The sequence below is a fragment of the Capricornis sumatraensis genome, chromosome 2, assembly GCF_032405125.1.
Source record: "Capricornis sumatraensis isolate serow.1 chromosome 2, serow.2, whole genome shotgun sequence".
NCBI classification, from domain to species: Eukaryota; Metazoa; Chordata; class Mammalia; order Artiodactyla; family Bovidae; genus Capricornis; species Capricornis sumatraensis.
Window position 1 is genome coordinate 96,222,100 of NC_091070.1, and position 17,623 is coordinate 96,239,722.

Genomic DNA, 17,623 nt, shown 5'->3' on the forward strand with positions numbered 1-17,623 from the left:
CTTATTATATGTTTATTATATGACAAGACTCTTATACAGCATTTTTCAAATAGTAACCATCTGGGTTAAGTACTATTATCCTCATTTTACAGTTTCAAAGACTAAAAGAGAGAGCTTAAGCAGAGTTTAAGGTCAAGCAGCTAATAAGTAACAGAGTAGGGATTAGAACTCCTGCAGTACTGTGGTCACAGAATTCGCGCTCCCAGCAAAGCTGCTTCTCCTCAAATTTGTTATTTAGAGGAAAACTCTCCGGAAATAGCAGAGCGCTCTCCTTCCGGGGATAAGCCCCTAACGGCCAGGAGACGGCTTCCTCGCTCCCGCCCGGCTCCCCGGCTCCCCGGGCGCTCAGTGGTTGCAGAAGCACTCCCCCGCAAGTCACGCCTACCGCCGGCCACGCCCCCTCTCCGGGCCCGCCCGGCCACGCACGCCACGCCAGCCCCGCCTCTCAGCCTGGAGTTGGCCGGGGCAGAGCTGACGCCTCGCGAGCTTCCACGTACGCATTTCAACGCCTCTCCCCGCGGCCGGGGCGAGCACATCCGGGTCGCGGGAGCCGGCGCCTCAGGCCCCGCCTCGTCTGCCCCGATCCCTAGTCCCCGCTTCCGGCCGTCGCAGGCCTTTTCCGCCTGTTCTCTGCCTGCCTTGTTTCCGCTCCTCGGGTCGCTCTGGCCTCTGGGCCCGGGTGCCTCAGTACTTTCCGCCGTACCCAGGGATTCGCTCCGCATTTCGACTCTCTCCGGGGCTCGGAGCCACGCGGCGGTGCGTCTTGGTGGCGCCGCCCGGGTCGAGGCCTGCCGCGCCGCGGCGAGTTCGTGCAGACCTGACCCCGCGTCTCCCCAGCTCCGTTGAGGCCGCCGCCTCGGGATGCCCCGGCTGGGGTCCGCGCCGCGCTGGGCGGCCGCCGCGGGCCGTTGGGGCTGCAGGCTGCTCGTGCTGCTGCTGTTCCTGGTGCCGGGCCCCGGCGGCGCCTCCGAGATCACCTTCGAGCTGCCCGACAATGCCAAGCAGTGTTTCTACGAGGACATCACGCAAGGCACCAAGTGCACCCTCGAGTTCCAGGTACTACGGGCTCAGGCAGTTGCCGGCCCCAGCTCGCGGTTCCAGGGTCAAGGCCGTTTTTCCATTCTTTGTCTGTTTTCAGGAATCACACCTAGGTAGCCGATGCAGGCCATTTGGCTTTCCTTCCTGAAACCTTGCGCATTAGATAGTTAAGAACAGATATTAAGATACATGAATTCCAGAAATGCTTCCTGTGTGTGTGACTTTTCCATCCATTCTCTAATGTCTTTCATTTTGAACTTTCTTCCTTAAGAGTTAAAAAAAAAAATAACTCCTGTTCTATAGTGCCTTACGTCAGTTCGCCACTCTCTAAACCACACCTCCACTTTCATCGTATTTCAAGTGCTGCCAGTATCTGACTCCATTGCTTTTCAGTTTTTCCATCGATGTTAAGGACTTATTGGTTAATGTCCCTGTCGTTGGAAGAGCTCTATTCCAGACCAGATGACCATCTGCCAGAGGTTTTGTAGAAGGAATTGCTGTGATAAGTGAAAGGCACTTTTTCATCTTGGGATTATATAAAAGTGGTTATTTAACAGATGTAGTTTCTTAACTTGGTTATAACATTCTTTACTGTTTTTTTTTTTTTTTTTTGATCTTTGGAATCTCTTGGTTTCCTTCAGGAAGCGATTTGATAGCGAACTGTAAAGGATAAGTTATAAATGCTTTGGTGAGGAGAAAGGGGGAATGGACTTTGCAGGGTCATTATGGAAACAGTGACTAGGAATTTGGAGAATTGTGGTAATTACGACTAGAAATTTGAGGAAACACTACAGCTGGGAATAAGGAGCCAGAAGAAGGGCGGTCAACAGGGGCCAGCCTGTGTAGTGCCGAGCTGGTCGAGTTAAGGGTTTTAGTTTTTGCCGAGAGCATGAGAAGCTGTGGCAGGGTTGTAAGCAGTGCAATGGCAAGCGCTAAGCTTTCTGGGTAGCTGTAGGGATACTGACTTGAGCAGGTAGAGAAAGGATTGTGGAGAGCTGCCAAGCACATGTGTCAGTAAAAGACGGATTAGGAGGCTGTTGTAGCCATTCAGGCTGAGGCTAAGGTGGTAGCAGCAGGGAGAAGGAAAGTGAAAGGTGAAAGGACAGAAGATACCCTTTATGTAAAATCCACAGAAGTTGCTGATAATTTGGCTACAGTGAGTGAGGGAGGCCAAGGATGACTCTTTAGTTTGCTTAACTTCATGAGGACAGAAAAGATGATGGCAAGAATTGTAATATAAAGTGTCAGTGAAACGCTAATTTTTTTGAACCTAAATATTTCTTGACTTCTGTATGCAGATGCTGTGCTTGGTGGTGAGAGTACTATTATAGGCTAAAAAATTAGCATCTGTTGTGTGGCAGACAAGTATACCAAGCATTTCAGGTGTGTTACTTAATTCCCTGGACAACCCAATATGAGATGGGTATAGTTTTTATTACTCAGTTACTAGTGATACCCAAGGTCACAAACTGTAGCAGTAGCAGAATTAGTATGCAGTTCTAGGTTAAGTTCTTAACCATTGTACTGCCTCTGAAAGATAAATGAGGCTGACCTTGACCTCAGGGACCTGACATTCACATAGTCATGTAATGTTAAGTGCAGTAATGGAAGTACACCCCAAGTATTGTGCTGGCTGAAGATGGAGAATCATCAGGGGAAATTTAGCGGAGGATCTGCTGTGTGAGCTGAGTCTGGAGGGATAAATAATAGTTGCTGTACAAGTGGCAGAGGGGAAAAGGACTTCCTCAGCAGATATGTTACGTTTGTGAGACTTAATCCCAGCAAGCCTGAAAATTAGCCTGCGTCGGCACTGAAATATACTGAGTAGCAGTGTTGCTTTGTACTTGTGGATCTGAGGACTTTAGGGGCGATTTATACCAGTTTGTCTGCATTGTTCCTTGACAACAGTGAGACTGATGATTTGTACATGCTCAGTGTGAGTCCCCCGAGAGTCTGCTACTGAAAATGGTTACATGGCAGAAATACGCCTGTGTGAACAGTGAAATATAAGAAACCCAGTCCAGACTTCTGTTTTGGGCTCACCAGTTCCACGGTGTTTCCTGTACACCTGGGTGGTTCCTGATCCAAGTGGGTTTGCTCTGGCCTCATTCCTCAGAGTGTGAGGACAGGGGAGCCTGGACCTGACTTCTTGTGTCCTCTTGCCATGAGACAGCTTTTGGCTATGATGTTTGACACTGTAATCTCTTCCTCTAATCAATTGTAGATTTGTAAGCATAATCATTTTGGGTCCTGTGATTCTTTCGCAAACAGACCCTGTGTTACCTGTCACTGTTAGTGCAGAGACGTGTTCAGAGAATTCTGGCATTCTGGTGTTTTTGGAACACAGTGAGAAAGGGTATAAAAGGTGCTGAGACTTCCTTGAGGAAGTGCTAGGGAGTAGTGTGCTGTTGATGACAGGTTTGGGTTTTTCTGTAGGACACAGGAGTTATCAAAAGGTCTTAGGACGCATGGGGAGGGAGGTGTTACTGTCATCTAGTGGAGATGCTGCTAAATGTGCTTCAGGGCACAGGGCAATGCAGCAAAGACTGTTCACCCCAAATAATCCAACCGAAGTTAAGAAACCCTGGATTAGACAGAGGAGAGACTGGGTTCTGGGAAGACCTTTTAGGAAATTGTGGCAGTAATCCTGTCTGGACTGTGGATCTGGAACAGAAGAGATGGAGTGAATTTGAGGGAAGCAGTAATATCGAGATTCTGTGACTAACTGGGCAGGTAGGGACACATCATTCAAAATGATCTCCAGTTTCTTTCTTACGTGATCAGACAGATTGTTGATTGTTAGCCCCTGATGGCTCAGTGGTAAAGAATCCGCCTGCCAGTGCAGGAGATGCAAGCGATGTGAGTTCAATCCCTGGGTTGGGAAAATCCCCTGGAGAAGGACATGGCAACCCACTCCAGTATTCTTACCTGGGAAATCCCGCGGACAGAGGAGCCTAGCGGGCTACAGTCCATGGGGTCGCAAAGAGTTGGACATGACTTAGCCACTAAACAACAACAACCTTTATCTGAAGTAAGATTATTTGTTTTAAAGTTTGGTAGAAGAAAACTGGCAGGATGATCAATTTGGGTTCTGTTTTTTGTTTGGATGTATGTTTTGATTATTAAGTACTATGGTGTTAAGTATGAATAGTTGGGTCTGTAAAATGCAGTATTTCACCTAGAAGAAAGGTTGTTCACTTTTGGTGAAAAGGGGAATACCCAATTGATATGACATCATTTTTGTGTCAGATGTTATATCTATATGTTAATATTTGCCTGCTTTACAATTTCCTAAATGCCCAGTTATATTTCATTTAATTATCGAAATGATCTTGTAACATAGTTCAGTTATTCATATCTCTGTAGTGACAAAGGTCATGTAAGTAACCAGTCTTCTTTGAAGTCCAAAGTTTGAACTCTCTGTTCTACAAATCTAGAATGTCAATATTATGCTAGACCAGAAGGTTCAAGCTTGAAAACACCAATACGTCTAATGGTGGTTGGAAATCCTCTACCCAGTGTCTCTTCGTTGCGTCCTCCTCGGGTATGGGGTCGCACAGAGTCGGACACGACTGAAGTGACTTAGTAGCAGCAGCAGCAGGTGCATCAGGCACCCTGTGATTCTTCTCCTGTCTCCTCTCCCTCTTCTCAGTTTTTTCTCCTCTTTACTCCTTTGCTTTTTTCCTCTCTTATACTTGTCCAGGTACCTCAGGAAAAACCTCTTCCTCTCTTCATTTGTGTAATTCAGATGGCTCAGATTGTGACGGCTCAGATATGCTTATGCTGAATAAGCATAACCCCTTGAAAATAGTTCCATAGTCCTCTTCAGAAGCATTTCACCTACCTCTGCTTTCCTTTCATATGCTTTCCTGTAAATACAGACTTTGCAGATGAACAAAAGATTTATCTGCTTTTGCATTGTTCTGTTTTGGTTTTCCTTTAATCATATGTGTTTAAGCAATGTAGTTTAATCATTTATGCTTCTCTTGGAAACAAGTTTATAATAATGATATACTCTTAGAACAACCCACAAGTCATTTCTCTTCCAAATGTAATTCAAAACAAAGTATGCATCAAATTCCATATAACTGACCTGTAAAGGAACTTAAGAAACACAGCTTGTAATCTGGCAGTAAAATGAGTTTCAATTCTATAAGTATAGTGGCATGGGGTGTTGGGCTAAAGACTGACTGACTTTACTGCTTCACTGAACGGTCTGTGAGTGCTTGGATCCTGCTAATGAGAGACCAGCTGAGGAAATTTGCAGAAGGAAAGTAAGTACTACGTGGCAGTTAGCTTAGGGTTAAGAGTATACATTTGGCATCAGCCTCTTATGAGGTGAATAATCTTGGGTAGATTATTTATTTTAACTCAGGTTCTTAGTTTGTAGAATGAGGGGGAAATGCCCTCTTGGAGGGTTGTGGGAGAATTAAGTGATGGAGGAACCGTCTTGGCGTGTTGGTTCGTTCCCTCTCCCCGTCATGAGGAAACGTGTTCAGTTTCTGTAAAGCTCTAGTTGAACTGAAATCTGCCTCCCAGGACCCATTCACTGGTAGAAATCAAGAAACATAAAATTGCCTGTGATTGTTTTAAAAACCTTACAGCTATTTTAACAGGAAACCTGACTGATTTCTCAGGCTTGTTCCTCGCAGTGATGTCTTCACTTTCTGCTTGTTTTTTTCTCTTTTGTAGGTTATTACTGGTGGTCACTACGATGTAGATTGCCGACTAGAAGATCCTGATGGTAATGTGCTCTACAAGGAGATGAAGAAACAGTATGACAGCTACACCTTCACAGCCTCCAAAAACGGGACATACAAATTTTGCTTTAGCAATGAATTCTCTACTTTCACACATAAAACTGTATATTTTGATTTTCAAGTTGGAGAAGACCCACCTTTGTTTCCTAGTGAGAACCGAGTCAGTGCTCTTACCCAGGTAATAAGAGTCATGTTTAAAGGGGGGAAATGGCATAATTTAACATGCATTAACTCACTGATGAAACACCAAATCTTGTGACTTCAACACAATCTTTAAGACCTATCTTAACTCTTACAGTATATTAGGCATTTCACAGAGAACTTCAGACTTTTTTAGTGAAGACCAGTGTTTAAGTATTTTATGAAAAGAAAATAGACATTAAAATAGGAGGATCACTTTGGTAGAAACGTCCTTGACAAAGGAATGTTAAAAGCCTAAACAGTGCTCCAGCATTCTGAAGCCTCTTCTATAATTCATGGAGGAATGTTGCTACTGTAACTTAGCAGGTTGACATAAGTGGAAGCAAAGTGATGCTGTAAGCAATATACACATATGTATATATTTGCATACACACACTTTTATACAATTATTTAGTGTTCGCAGACTGCTGTTACAATAACTTTTGCTGTAACTGAAGGTTAAATAGTAAAGATTACTAGTAAGTCATCTAAAAAAAATCAAAAATAGTTACGGTAGCTAAATTGGGTTTTATTTTGAAGAAGAGCTTAATGAGAGAAAGATAGTAAGAGAAATTTTGAGTCAGTGAACAAATACTGCTCAGGTGATGAGAAGGGCTATTTTATTTCTAATTTAAATACAGTATGAGCTTAGAGTATGTCTAAAAGATACTCAGTTTGGTTTTCAAAAGAATTATTTACCACTTTCCTATTAAAACCTTAAATTGAATTTCCATATTTCCAGGTTCCAGGTAGTGTCTTGACCAAGATCACATAGTGATAGAGGCACTTTTTAAGAGTGTGTTAGAGCCTTAATTCATAAACCTATTATAAACATTAACAAGATGTGTTCAGATGTTCATATTTTTAGTAATGTTCTTTTTATGTTAGCATCATGTGTGAACAGCACTTTGTAAAAAGGGTTTTTTGGGGGCCATTGTTTATAACTCAACTTCATCAGTTTTAATTTGTATAATACAATAGCTTGTTTTAAAAACCTAAGTAGATAAATGCTTTTAGGATCACTTAACGTCCTTTATTTGTATCATATTTTTAGGCTCTTCTTATTTCCATTTTTCCACTTTTAAAAAGTCTCCTATAAAGCAGATGTTAATGCAATAGAGTTTAAAAAAATTACCAGCTGAGAAATGGCCAAATAAATGGTAGTGTTTTGCTAAATCACCATTTTTTCACCATTAATAAATAGAATGACTAAAGTCAATGGTGTTCATATATAAAGGCTGGTGGGGAATTTTATAACAGATCTGATATCCCCTAAATCTAACCATCATTCACAAATGCAGAGATAACTAGATTGTTAGCATGTCTTCTGATAAAATGCAGTAAGTCCATTACATTGCCTGTGTGATATTCCCATTCAGAATATTAATAACTGAAGCCCATGAAGTCTGTGGCTCCAACCATAATTTATAAGAAATACAGAGGATAGAGGAACACTAGGGGGAATAATCAACAAAATCCAGGAAGTGGGAAATACTGATGGAAAGAGGACCCAGATGAATTTTCAACAAGTAGATGGGAAGGGGGTAAAAAAACAGGAAGAGAACCTAAAAATTACAGAAGACTTGAAAGACATATCAGCTAAATGTTATACTGACCTTGTTTGCCTTCTGATTTGGAAATGACTTTGCTGAGGTGTTTGGGGAAATCTGAACACTGTCTGCCTTTTTCCTCTGGGCCGTGCCATGTCACTTGCAGATCTTAGCTCCCTCCCAGGGATCGAACCCTGGCCAAGGCTCTGAGCACCAAGCCCTGGCCACTAGATGGTAAGGGCTTTCCACTGGCTTTATACCTGATAACTTAAGGAGTTATTTTTACTCTGTGTTACAGGGCCACTGGGATTATGTTTTTTAAATTGTTACCTTTCAGAAATAAATATGAAATGTAGAAGTATAGCTGAAATGGTAAAATATGTGAGACATACTTTGATTGGAATGGGGAGGAAGATGGGTGAAGTAAGATTAGCCGTGTTTAATTATTGACATGGGGTTCATCATACTAATCTCTATACCTTTTAAGACATGAGAACATTTCCATTTTGAAGGTAGAATGAAAAATAAAAAACTAACACTACCTCAAAAATTGTATGAATCCACATAAGTAGTTCTTTAATTTCTGTGATTTTCTCTAGTTCAGTAATTCTTAACCTGTGCCCTTTTGTCATGCTTCAAGAATCCCTTGAACGCTCTGAACTTGTGTCAAATCCTTGTTTTTATACATACTTTTCAGAGGAAGAATTCTTAGACTGTTCATCATTTTGAGACTACATGGAAAGCAAAGAAATGCTAGAAGCACCTGTCTACCTCTTACTAAAACCTAGAAATCATTCATTTTAGTACATGGTGATCTTCCATTCTTAGGAACCAAAAAAAAAAAAAAACCAAGAAGCAAAAAAGTTTGAGTATTCTAATCGGTAAATTCAATTTGTAGACCTCCTAATTTCTCATACTTTTAAAGAAACTTTCTCTGAAATATTTTTGTAACTCTTCCTTTTCTACTTTTTGGGAGAACTTTATTAAGTGCTTAAATTATTTTCTAATGTCTTATTAAAATTACAACAAACTCATTTTTTAAAAATTCCTAATATGTGGTTTGTGATGTAAAATAAGTATAATATAAAAAAACCTGTATCTCACTATACCAGGGTTAAATTTTCAGCAGTAGAAAAATATTAAACTAGTTGTTTGTATACAACAACCAGAAAAATTAGACTCTTAACCCTTCTCAAGCAAATAGTGTAATGTAGAAAAAGGTAAGATGTCATCAGATGAAGGCCCACCGACTCACAGTGAAAATAAGACTTAGGTCCCATTGAGAACATATATATTGTTTTTGTTGACTGGAATGAGGGAGAAACTTACCTAGCAAAGTGGTCAGTGTGGGGGAAAAGCTTCCCACTTTGAAGTTTTCAGCTGTTTTTAAGATACTTGAAATAACTTTGGCTGGCAGTCTGCTTTTAAGCCATATTTTGCTCATTTTTGAATATACTTGGACTTTGACTCATATGCATACTATTGGTCAAATTTACTGACCTGTCATTCTCTTCCTCCTAATTCTTCCTCTTGGAGAACCTGGCCTTAAAATTCTGTTGCCACCAGCCTTCACTGCTTTGTGTTTCTTCTGCTGTTCACTTCACGTTCCACCCACCACCTCACAGATGCCGCAGCTGCCACGCTCCAGTTTGGGGCGAGCAGCTGCCAGTCATCCTAGTGGGAGTGAGTGAAAGGGTTGCTCTGCCAGGACCACTGACATGAGTGAGTAAGTGAACGAGGGCCAGTTCAGTGGAATGTTAGTCACATGAGGACTTGCGATCACAGTGAAAGAAACGATGGATATGCTAGATGGGTTGCACAGAAAGTATGAAACCTACTAACTGAAACTCTTTCTCTTTAGATGGAATCCGCCTGTGTTTCAATTCATGAAGCTCTGAAATCGGTCATTGACTATCAGACTCACTTCCGATTGAGAGAAGCTCAAGGCCGAAGCAGAGCTGAGGATCTGAATACAAGAGTGGCCTACTGGTCAGTAGGAGAAGCCCTCATTCTCCTGGTGGTTAGCATAGGGCAGGTATTTCTCTTGAAAAGCTTTTTCTCCGATAAAAGAACCACAACAACTCGTGTTGGATCGTAATTTGAGAATTGATGCACCATTGCCGCTGTAATATTGCTGTCCTCCAATTAATTTTAGGTACCGAAGAACTTAATATGGCAGCATTTTTAGAACCTTACTCATACACTTGTTGGGGGGCGGGGGGGATGTAAAATGCATATCCCCAAGCTATGGAAAGGACACCTTTTTTTATTTGTAAAGGTAGAAAAACTTTGGGACTTATTTTGGGCTATTCATAAATACTCAACACAATGATCTACACTTTTCTGGGTTGTTTCTATCTACTCTTCACACACTAAACTTTGGTAATTTTGATTCCTCTTATCCTTTTAAAACTACTTTTCTTGTAAGCAGTGGATATTTTAAACAAAGCCTTCAATTTAATGTCGACGTGTTGTGGAGGAAGAAAATTACCTTTTAGTTGTTTATAGTAAATAAAGTTTTGTTTTTAAGAAAACCAGATGTGATTAACTGTAGCCCAAGCCCTATTCTGCATTGTTTAATTTTATGAGGAAAAAAATCTACCATAGAAATGTTAGTTAATATTGATATAATTTTAAATTGACACATCATGGTTTAGTTTATTTCTCAGTAGCTTGGAAAATGTCATTTTTGTTGTTTGGGTTTATTCTATGATCTATGACCAGATATGTTATTTTTTTTCATAGAGACATTCTTACCACACAGGAACTAGTATGTTTCAGTAACAGAGTTTACAGAGACCTTAGAAATCAGACTGTTAACAGGTAGAATAATCACAGAATAATTTAAGACACTACAATGGGGAGCAAATGATATGAGAAAACTTGTAGTGAGTTATCAGCACACATTACATTTTCAGTGCTTTTACAAAGAAAAAAGGTGATCTGTTTCATTAAACGTTGAATTGGCTGATTCTTGCTCTAATGTGGCTTTAATGTCGAGAGTCACTCCTAGCTTTAATTGACAGTTGTTCATATAAAAGTTGTAACAGTGCCATACATTTTATTCTAGTGGGTGTGATGCACTGAGAAGTTAGTTTCTTTGGTTTTTTTCTTTCTTTTTCTTCTCTGTTTTTTTGGGTTTTTTTGTTTGATTTTTTGTCTTGCACATGTAATTTGTACAATCTCTGATTTAGCAGCCCTAAGATGATTTAAAAATTTAGAATGCTGTGTGTGTGTTTCTTATTTGATAATCTTCATTGATTGTACTGCATTTAATGAGTATTAAATAGTGCATTTTCTGTACACTATAGGATTTAGTCTGTGTTTGTATTTTATAACTTGCATAAATTGAGCTGACTGAAATAAGATTTTGTTCCAGGTATTCTAGGATAGAACACAAGATGATGCAAAATTGTGTTTAAAGCTCTTCTGCTGTTTTAAATGACTGCTTTTTGCCATGTTTCTCTCCCCCACCTAAAAGTGATGAGTGCTGAACATGACTGGCATATTTTTAGGACTTTGATATGTGGTACTACAGAATTGGACAGCAATTTTAGTCACTTAACCGCCACCTACTAAAAGTTAGCTCCTAATTCTAAGTTGTCTTAAAATGCACATACACTTCTGCATGTAAGAGCAAGATGAATTCAGGTTGTCCAGCTTACTAATTTAAAATGCTACAGTGTAGCAAAGGATGAACATACTTTCAACCCTTTAATTCTAAAATGTTTGAAGACCAAACAGCTACTCCTTCAACAATATTTATCAATGGATTAAGAACTGAAGTTTAAGGTTTTACAGATTTCTCTGTTGGGCTTCTTGTCCTGCAGCTTTTTAAGTGTCCCTCTGTATTTAGATTTGCAGAGTTTAAACAGTACTGTTAAAGTGGTAAACCTGAGTGTATGTTGAATGTCCTTTTCAGGTTGCCTGCCTGCTCTTGTGTTCAGATAGTTACACCATAATTAAGCAGAGTTGGGTATCATCAAAGTGCCAAATTTGGCATAGATAATAGTTATTTAATCTGTACCTATCTAAACTTAATGATATTTAAAGACTGTTACCACAAATAACTTGTGATAAAACTATTGAGGTATATTAAAAAGTTTTAAATCACCACTGTTACCTGTTGTAGAAAATAGTACTGACTTAGTCTAGTCTGTAACTGGTTACAGTTTGATGGCTTGTCTATATTCAACTAGGTATGTATATAAAAATTAGAAAATACATATCTACCTGGATATGAATATTAAGTAGAACTTTTCCTTCTCCTATATAATTTGTAGCTCATCTTTTTTCTTTAATCCGTTCATAACTTGTTGCTGCAGTTTGAATTTCTCAGATGTTTCTATTTGGATACACGGCTCAGAATACTTATTTAAACATCATTAGCTGTATGTATTTTTAAAGTAGAATAAATAATGGAAAGGGACTTGATATGCAAATTTATACTAAAATTCCAACTGTGTGAAGATAACATTTAAAGATATTACTTTGCTAATAATCTAAACATTCTTTTTATTAAAGAAGCAGATGGTCTGGGGTTCACAGCTTTCATCCTGGCTTGATGATAACCAACTTTGAAAACACAGTGGACTGAAAAGCAATTTAAATTGCTCTAAGTTCTTTTAAAGATTTCCTTTTAAATCTCTACTATCCATTTTTGGTTCAGTTTGTAAATTTGTAACATTTATGGTTAAACAGGACAGAGCAGACGCTATTGACTATTGTTTTCAAAAATTAAACAAATTGATATATAAATTATTTAGAGGGTGTTTTCATTTACTTTTGAAAAGAAAAGAAATTTGTCTAAATGACACATGTTGGTTCTGCAGGGTTGTAACCAATCAATTCTTGTAGAATAAAAAAAAAAATCTTTCAACAAACTGACTTCACTTATTTCTGTCAAGATTTAAGTCTTTTTAAAGCTCCTTAGCAACTTAGACCTTGGAGTGCAGTTTTATAGCAAGAGAGTGATAATTTATTTCATATTTCACTGGAACATAGACTGACCAACAAAGTAAGTTAAAGAAGAGGAATACAACCTCTAATCACCTCACTTTTTAACCTTCTTTTAGGTTTTCTTACTGAAAGTTGGGGGGAAAGGAAGTTTAGCCTTCAGTTCCCTAAAGTGCTTCTTAGTTTTTAGGTAAGGTAACATTTGGTTGTATAATATCAAGTTTTCTCAATGTTGTTCCCCCTTTATAATGTCATGGGGGACACTCTGGCTCCTAGGCACAAGTCTACAAAAGTAGCAGATAAATAATAGTAATACAGGTTAACATCAGTCTTTTACTTGTGTTGACCGATTGCATCTTTCCAATAATCCTCTGAAGTAAGGATATTATTCCCATTTTACAAATGAGGAAATGGAGGTTAAGAAACCTGTCTGTATATCAGTAATTAGCAAAATATATGAGCCATGGCACTGTGGTTCCAGACCCCTCTTTCTCAACCACTATGCCGTAGTACCTACAAATACCACTGAAGAGTAGATCTCTGAAGGCTTAGCAGTATACCTCAGTAGTGGTTCAGTGCTTTGGTTTTGGAGTTATAGACAAGATCAGATCGTGGTTGGGTGATCTCACACAAATGATCTTGTTAACTCCATATATTTCTTTTTCCTCATTTGTTACTAAGGTTATTTCTACTACAGTGAGAATATAATGAGATATTTGTTATAAAGCACTTAGGCTCCACGTCTATCATATACAAGTGCTTAATAATAGCTGTGTTTTTGTCATTGGTCCAGTTTAATCTCTTGATCTTTCTTTAGTTCTTAAAGTTCTTACTGTAACCTAAGCTCATATGGCTCTTAAATAATATGTAACAAATACAGAAGTCCATCGTGTACATAATAATCTGCTAGGAGTTTCAGAAATGAGTAAGATAATCTGACCTCCAGGAACATAACAGTTGGGGGAGATGAGATAGCTATATAAGGAGCTAATGTTAGTAAGTCGTGAAACAGGAAGAACTTAAGGTTTCTAAGATACCTACAGGGTGCTAAAGGAGCAAGAAAATAAATAGATCAAAAGACTTCCCACGGCATTTTGCGTTGTCCTCTTCCAGAGTCGGGAGGGAGCATGGTTGTCTAGCTGGGCCAGCAGTTGAATTAATCTCTAAATCAGGGATGTCTGTTTATTGGTATAGATCAAAACATTTGTTGTTAGTAATAAAGGCGATCTCCTGAATAACTTCTCCATCTTGGTTGTTTTCCAAATTCTGGAGGAAAATACAGGGATGTTATCCCTAAACCACAGTACGTGCTATTTTTCAGTCTACATTTCTCCACTTTATCCACAAGCTAGCATTATTAGGATGTTTGCTGAAATCTAGAAATAACACAGGGTCTGGCATAATCTGTTTTCAGTGCTATAATTACTGGTGACTACTACTCCCTTGTGGCTCAGCTGGTAAAGAATCCGCCTGCAATGCGGGAGACCTGGGTTCAGTCCCTGGGTTGGGAAGATGCCCTGGAGAAGGGAAAGGCTACCCACTCCAGTATTCTGGCCTGGAGAATTCCATGGTCTGTAACGTCCATGGGGCCGCAAAGAGTTGGACATGACTGAGCAACTTTGACTCACTCACTCACTCACTACTACCTTAAAAAGAGAAGGGAACACGGGGATTTCAGAAATTGTGGTTGATAGAGTAAAACTGACCAGGAATCTACCATCGACTTTGATGTATTTCATTTGAGAAATTGTGGTTCACAGAGTAAAATTGAGCAGTAATCCACCATCCACTTTGATGTATTTTCAGTTTTTCTACAGATTAATGTATATATTTTTAAAGAATTGGTATTGTCTATAACAGATTTTTAAAACTTTAAGAAATTGTAAACAGGGTATTAAACATGTACAGCTTAAAGAGAAATAAAATTATAAAGCACATACTGAATAACCCATGCTCAGATTAAGAAATGTAGTATTGCCAACACCATAAAAGGCTCTCTGTATCCTTTCCTGACTATTTCTTCATTAGCGATAACCAGTGTTTCACTTGTAATGAAAATATTTTTTCTTTTTACTAGTTATATATGCTAGTTCTTCTTGAACTTTTAAAAAATTTTCCAAGTAATCACAAACTCAGTTTTTTATTAGTAAATACAAAATCATGTGTTTGAATATTTTGTTAATATCAAATTGCTGTCAGCCTGCCTGAATGCTTGCTTTCTGTGCATGCTTACTCACGTGCTTCTCTCCTCATCAGCAACAGTTCAGTGTGGTCACTGGGCCATACTCCGAATAGTACTGATGTCTACATTCCTGAAAAATGCCTAAAAAAATCAGGCAGAAGTAAACATGAATAAATGAAGTGTAATGGAATATTAAATTCTATTTAATAAATTAGATATTACATATATTCCTTTGTGACTTCGTTTAGCAAAGCCATCCATGTTAAAGCATATAGCTATAGTGTCATTACTGTGTAGTAGTCCATCTTATAAATATACTAAAGTTATGATCTTTTCTTACACGATGGCATTTGAATTGTTCCTAGATTTTTGCTATTCTAAAGCCACTATGAAGATTTTTGTATGTTATGTCCTGTTTGCACATATGTATCATCCCTTGAGAATACCAGGGCTTCCCTGATAGCTCAGTTGGTAAAGAACGCACCTGCAATACGGGAGACCCCAGTTTGATCCCTGCATTGGGAAGATCCCCCGGAGAATACCCACTCCAGTATTCTGGCCTGGAGAATTCCATGGACTATACAGTCCATGGGGTCACAGAGTTGGACACGACTAAGTGGACTTGAGGATACATCTAGGAGTGGAATGTTTGCTTAGTGTGTGTGTCTTCTTCACTAGGTGACATCTAACTTTTTAAAGCCATAGTATCAATTAGTGCTTTCACCAGTAACAATGGAAAGTTCCATGTTTGTGCTGTTAGACTTCTAAAACTTTAGAGTCTCCTGGGTTTGTAATGTTGTAAAAGCAACACTTAAGAATTTGAGAGGAGCTTCCCTGGCGGTCCAGTGGCTGAGACTCTGTGCTCCAAACGCAGGGGGCCCGGCTTCAATCCCTGGTCAGGAAACTAGATCCCACGTGCTGCAACTAAGACCCAATGCAGCCAAAGAAAGAATTTGAGAAATAATGATTCGAAGAATAAAACCCACCCAGAAGTCTGTTATCCATTTTGATGTTTTTCAGTTATTTTTCTAGATATATGTGTATATTTTTAAAGAAACTGCTGTCAGACCTCATTGTTGCTTCATTTTTCTGTGAAGGTATTTTTTTCCTCACAGGTTTGTCTACCACATGGATCTCCTCTTTTGTGAAGTCCTTGTTCAGATATTTTGCCCATTTAAAAAAACTGAATGTCTTGATTAACAGGATTCCTTTATATATTCAGGAGATTAATCTTTTGGTTATAACTATTTCAAATATCTTCTCACAGTTCGTGTTTATCTTTCTGCTTCTAGTGAAATACATCAGTCTTTTCCCATCTTGTTGGTGTGGGTTTTTTTTAATTTAAATTTATTTATTTTAATTGGAGGCTAATTACTTTACAATATTGTATTGGTTTTGCCATACATCAACATGAATCCGCCACGGGTGTACACGTGTTCCCCATCCTGAACCCCCCTCCCACCTCCCTCCCCGTACCATCCCTCTGGGCTTGTTGGTGTTTTAATGTGTTGTTAAAGAAATACTTCTCTATCCTGAGGTCATGAATATCTTCTGTACTATGTTCTAAAATATGATAGTTTCGTCTTCTACTTGGATTGAGTTTTTTGTTTGGGATAAGGTAGGTGAACAGGTTTGTTCCCCTATCCCTTAAAAACTCATCTCTCTGTTGATTTGCCATGCCAAATCTTTCATCTGTTAAGTGCCCATATTTATGAGTCTATTTCTGGGCTCTGTTTTATTCCATTAACATCTTGTTCATATACCAGTAACATCCTTTCTTAATTATTAAGCTTTAACAGTTCTTGATATTGGTAAAACAAATGTTTCTACCTTGTTCTTTAAGATATTGGCTGTAATCTGTGCTTTACACTTTTAAACAAAGTTCAGAGTTGCACAGATTTCAAAATAAAATTTTCAAAACAAAATGTTAGAATTTTGATTAAAAATTGTATTTAGTGTATGAACAGTTTCCTCTTTTTAATAGTGCATTTTCCATTGAATGAACCTCTTTGCATTGTTACAGTCTTTAGAGCTTTTGATAAAGATTTGTAAGCGTCTTCATATATGAGTTTCGTATACTTTTGTTAAGTTAATCTTGTTTTCTTTATATTTTTTCATGCTATTATAATCCTTAAATTGCTTATTTTTCATTTGTTGTTGATATGTGGAAACACAACTTTCAGATTGATTCTTCTATTCAGCACTTTGCTAAATTCTTTTGTCAGTTCTCATAATTTGTATATTCTTCTGGACTTTTCTATATATAGTTGTATCATCTGCAAGTGAGGACAGATTTTCTTCCTATTTCTCACACCTTTCTTTTTTTTTTCCTTGTCTAATTACATTTGCAGAGACCTCCACTACAATGTTGAATAGAAGCCATTTCAGACATTCTTGTTTTGTTTCTGTTCTATAGGCATGCTTTCAAGGTATCCATAGACAGTTTATGGTATTTTTACTAAATTGGGAAATTTCCCTTCTGTTCTTAGTTTGCAAAGAAATTTTTATGATCTAAATGCTGTTGAACTTTATCAAAAACTTTTTTTCTGAATTTATTGAGGAAGATGATTGTTTGCCACCTTTATTCTCTTTACTCTTTTTATGTGGTCAGAGAATTGCTTTCCTATTATTAAACCAACCTTCTTCTGAAGTAGAACAAGTCTGGTCATGATGTGATGTTAGTTTTGACAACTGGATTTGGTTTGTTTATCAAGGTTACATATCCATATACAGTGAGTTAGAGAGTGGCTTTCTTTTCCTAGTTTCTGGAGGAGCTTCTGTAAGATTTACATCACTCTTCCTGAAATGTTTTACTACAAATCTAAGGTGAAGTTTGCTTGGTTGGAGTCTGGTGTGGTTTTTGTGGGATGCTGACTTCATTTTTTTTTAATTAGTAAGACTTTCTATTAATATGTAATACTGATAAATGGAATATTCCTGAAAGTTTGTTGTTGATA

The 17,623-nt window shown here is 38.5% G+C and overlaps 1 protein-coding gene across 1 annotated transcript; it reads left to right on the forward strand.

Annotated features, from left to right (window-relative positions):
• Nucleotides 1-861: 861 nt before the first annotated feature.
• Nucleotides 862-12,716, forward strand: TMED7 (transmembrane p24 trafficking protein 7). The gene is made up of 3 exons (XM_068963956.1): nt 862-1,056; nt 5,731-5,976; nt 9,390-12,716. The coding sequence occupies exons 1-3, from the start codon at nt 862-864 to the stop codon at nt 9,624-9,626; spliced, it is 678 nt and encodes a 225-aa protein (XP_068820057.1). The 3' UTR covers nt 9,627-12,716.
• The last annotated feature ends 4,907 nt before the right edge of the window (nt 12,717-17,623 follow it).